Source organism: Rhincodon typus, unplaced genomic scaffold (genome assembly GCF_021869965.1).
Source record: "Rhincodon typus isolate 14 unplaced genomic scaffold, sRhiTyp1.1 hic_rhity00000970, whole genome shotgun sequence".
NCBI classification, from domain to species: domain Eukaryota; kingdom Metazoa; phylum Chordata; class Chondrichthyes; order Orectolobiformes; family Rhincodontidae; genus Rhincodon; species Rhincodon typus.
In genome coordinates, this window is record NW_025966608.1 from 998 (window position 1) to 4,872 (window position 3,875).

The 3,875-nt window shown below is 44.6% G+C and overlaps 1 protein-coding gene across 1 annotated transcript in view; it reads left to right on the top strand.

Moving 5' to 3' along the window:
- Positions 1–670: 670 nt before the first annotated feature.
- Positions 671–3,875, top strand: part of LOC109926817 (Fc receptor-like protein 5) — a gene marked incomplete at its 5' end in the record, with an annotated part of 16,241 nt that continues 13,036 nt past the window's right edge. The window contains 2 exons of the mRNA XM_048592285.1: positions 671–700; positions 2,813–3,088. Coding sequence (XP_048448242.1) covers positions 671–700; positions 2,813–3,088 — 306 coding nt within the window. The remainder of the gene's footprint in view (positions 701–2,812; positions 3,089–3,875) is intronic.

The window sequence follows — 3,875 nt, forward strand, 5'->3', positions numbered from 1 at the left end:
CCTTCCTCTCACACACAAAACATCCTCTCTCTCTCAGATACATACACACAGACTCCTGTCTATCTCTCACTCTCTCTCTCTCGCTCACACACTCTCTCGCGCACACACACCCACATTCTCTCCCTCGCTCACACACATGCACATTCTCTCTCTCACACACTTTTGCTCACGCACACACCCACACTATTTTTCTCATGTGCGCACACACACGAACTTTTGCTCTCACGTTGTCACACACATGACGTCAACAAGTGAGCCTTATTATGCATCACCGCTGAACAAATGAAAATAAGAGCTATCATGTTAAAGCATTTGATCAGCAGTTGGCCATTCACCCCATCGACTCTGCTCCACTATTCCATGAGATCGTGTCTGATCTGATCATCCTCAACTCCACTTTTCCCTCTGACCCTTGAGTCCCTTCCTGACTGAAAATCTCTCCAGCTCAGCCCTGAATCTACTTCCCAATCGCGTTTCTTTTGGACGATGGGAAAGACATCTCCAGACTTTGTTAATAAACATTTCAGGATGCAGGACAAATACATAGGTGCATTTTCGAGCATGACTTTTAGGCAGACCAATTTTCAAAAGTAAAACCACTGAATTGTTTTCTCTTTGTTGTCATAAAACCCACAAAACTTATCAATTTTATCTAATTGTGTATTTTCAGGGCAAATGATAATTCTACAAATACGTGAAGGTATGTTGAGTCCCAGTTTGGCTCCACCACATGACATATTGATGAAATCCACGGTGTCAGTACTCAAGGCAATTTTTACATAATGAATAACAACGTATTGTGGATGCAGGAGATCTGAAATAACACCGAGAGTGCTGGAGAAACACAGCAGGTCTGACAGCATCTGTGGAGAGAGAGGGAGAGAGAAAATCAGAGTTAACGTTTCGAGTCCATCACACTCCTGACTCACAGTTATAGAGTCATAGAAATGCACAGCATGGAAACAGACCCTTCGGACCAACTCATCCATGCCGACCAGATGTCCAAAATTAATCCAGTCCCAATTCGCTGTATTTGGCCCATGACCCTCTTAACCCTTCCCATTCACGTACCTATGAGATGTATTTTAAATGTTGTAATTATACCAGCCTCCACCACCTCCTCTGGCAGCTCATTCCATACATTCACCACCCTCCGTGTGAAAAAGTTGCCCTCAGGTCCTTTTTAAATCTTTTCCTTGTCACCTTAAATCTATGCCGTCTAGTTTTGGACTCCCATACATTGGGGAAAAGACCTTGGCTATTCACCCGATCCATGCCTCTCATGATTTTATAAGCCTCAGAAAGGTCACCCCACAGCCTTCAACACTCCAGGGAAAATAGCTCCAGCCTATTCAACCTCCCCCTGCAGCTCACACCCTTCAACTCTGGTAACATCCTTGTAATCTTTTCTCAACCTTTTCAACTTTCTTTACATCTTTCCTTTGCAGTATTCCACAAGTGACCTAACCAATCTCCTGTACAGCCGCAACATGACCTATACTCAATGCACTGACCAATAAAGGTAAACATACCAAATACCTTCTTCATTTCTTTCTCCATCTGCAATGTCACTTTCAATGAACTATGAACCTGCACTCCAAGCTCACTTTGTTCAGCAGCACTCCCTGGGACACTACCATCAAGTCTATAAGTCCTGCCCTAATTTGCTTTACGAAAAGCAACACATCACATTTATTTAAATTGAACTCCGTCTGCACTCCTCAGCCCAGGCAAGATTCCATTGTACTCTGAGATACACTTATTCGCTGTCCATTTTACCACCAAGTTTAGTGTTGTCTGTAAACTTAGTAACAATGCTTCCTATATTCACATGCACGTCATTTATGTAATTGATGAAAAGCAGTGGACTCAGCACTGATCCTTGCAGCGCAGTGCTGATCACAGGCCTTATGTCTGAAAAGCAACCCTCCACCACCCTCTGTCTCATATCTTCGAGCCAATTTTGTGTACAGTTGGCTAGCTCTCCATGTATTCCATGTGGTCTGACCTTGTTAACCAGTCTACCATGTGGAACCTTGTCGAATGCCTTGGTGAAGTCCATTTAGACAATGTCCACTGCTCTGCCTTCAATCTTTCTTGTCACTTCTGCAAAAAATTCAGTCGAGTTAGTGAGACATGATTTTCCATGCACAAAACTATGTTGACTGTCCCTTGTGCCATGTCGATGGTGGTGGAGGTGAGTTACTTCTTGCAGGATTCCCAGCCTCTGATCTGCTCTTGTAGCTGATGTATTTACATGGCGAACTTAGTTCAGTTTTTGGTCAATGGTAACCCCCAGGATATTGATAGTAGGGGGACTGAGTGATGGTAATACCATTGAAGGTCAAGGACCAATTATTAGATTCTCTCTCAATATTAACCCCAAGGATGTTGATAGTGGGTGATTCAGTGATGGTAACACCATTGAATATCGATGAGTGATGGATAGCTTCTCTCTCAATTGTAACCACCAGGATGTTGATAGTGGAGGGAGGTGTCAGTGAACATTATGGGGATGATGGTTAGATTCTCTCTCAATAGCAACTCCCAGAATGTTGACAGTGGGGGATTCAGGGATGATAACACCATTGAATGTTAGGGGTGATGGTTAGATTCTCTCTTCTTGGATTTGGTCATTGCCTGGCATTTGTGTGGTGCAAATTTTACTTGCCACTCAACAGCCTAAGTCTGGATATTGTCCAGATCTTGAACGTGGACTGCTTGAGTTGTTGGAGCAGCAAGCTAACCGTTCTACTGCAGCAAGACAATTTCAGTTCTTCCCTTTGTGCTTTTTTGTTTTCCTGTGCATTAGGTTCCTCAGCAGAGACTGGAACACCCATGCTCACGATGGAGCCAATGTGGGAGAGATTCTTAACGGGCGACCGGATCGTTCTTAGCTGTGATGCCAGTCGAGAACTTCGTTCGGTGAGATATAAGTGGATCATAAACAACATTACCAAAGAGTTCAGGGGGAAGATTTACACCATTGAGGCTGCTGGAAAAGAGCATGATGGGGAGTACAGATGCCAAACTTCCACATCGACACAAACAACAGCCTACAGTAACAGCATTCTCGTGAGAATATCGGGTGAGTCATGTCGGTCTTAGATAAGTCAATCTCTTTCTCTCAAGTAGCACCCGTCCAGGCATTTGAGGGGAGTTACATTAATTCCCAGGGATGGACAGGGGTGGGAAAAGCAAGGGTATTGGCATTCTCTTGGAATAGCACCACTGCTGTTGTGATGTGCAAAGTTTCACTGGAATTCACTGTTTCAATTTTCGGTCCACCCCACCATCTTGTTCACCACTCCCCCAATCCTTTCTTGGGCATTGCTATCAAGTTCTGAGCCATGTGTCCATGGACTGGGCAGATTGCTCACTGGAGAATTGGTGGCAATGGGATCCGGAAGGGCTAAGATCCGGCAGATATTCCAGGCAGGACTCTTCTGAAGGTGGGGTTGATGGGTTCAATGGACACCATCTCCTAGATCCAACATCGAGCCCAGATCTCACTGAGACTGGATGACTGTTCCCTCGCTGCTCCCCGAGGGAAGGGAGAATTTGAACTCACCCTGTGGTCTGTCACCCTGGTGCACGCAATTGCTAGTTTGTGTTATGACCAGTGCACCAAGACTGCCCCTCATGGGTGGTATTACATATAGTTCTTCACACACAGGGAACTGAGTTGGACAATCTCATTGAATGACAGAGCTCTACTCCTTGATCCTATTTTCTATGTTTCAATCTTCCTCACCCACCTCTTCAGCTTTCTACTTAACTGGCTCCTTCCTTCCGTTTTTGTCTTTTCAGTGTTACGATTCATTCCCATGTTTGATTGTGTGACCATCTTGCGATTTTGAGGGCATGAGTGTTTT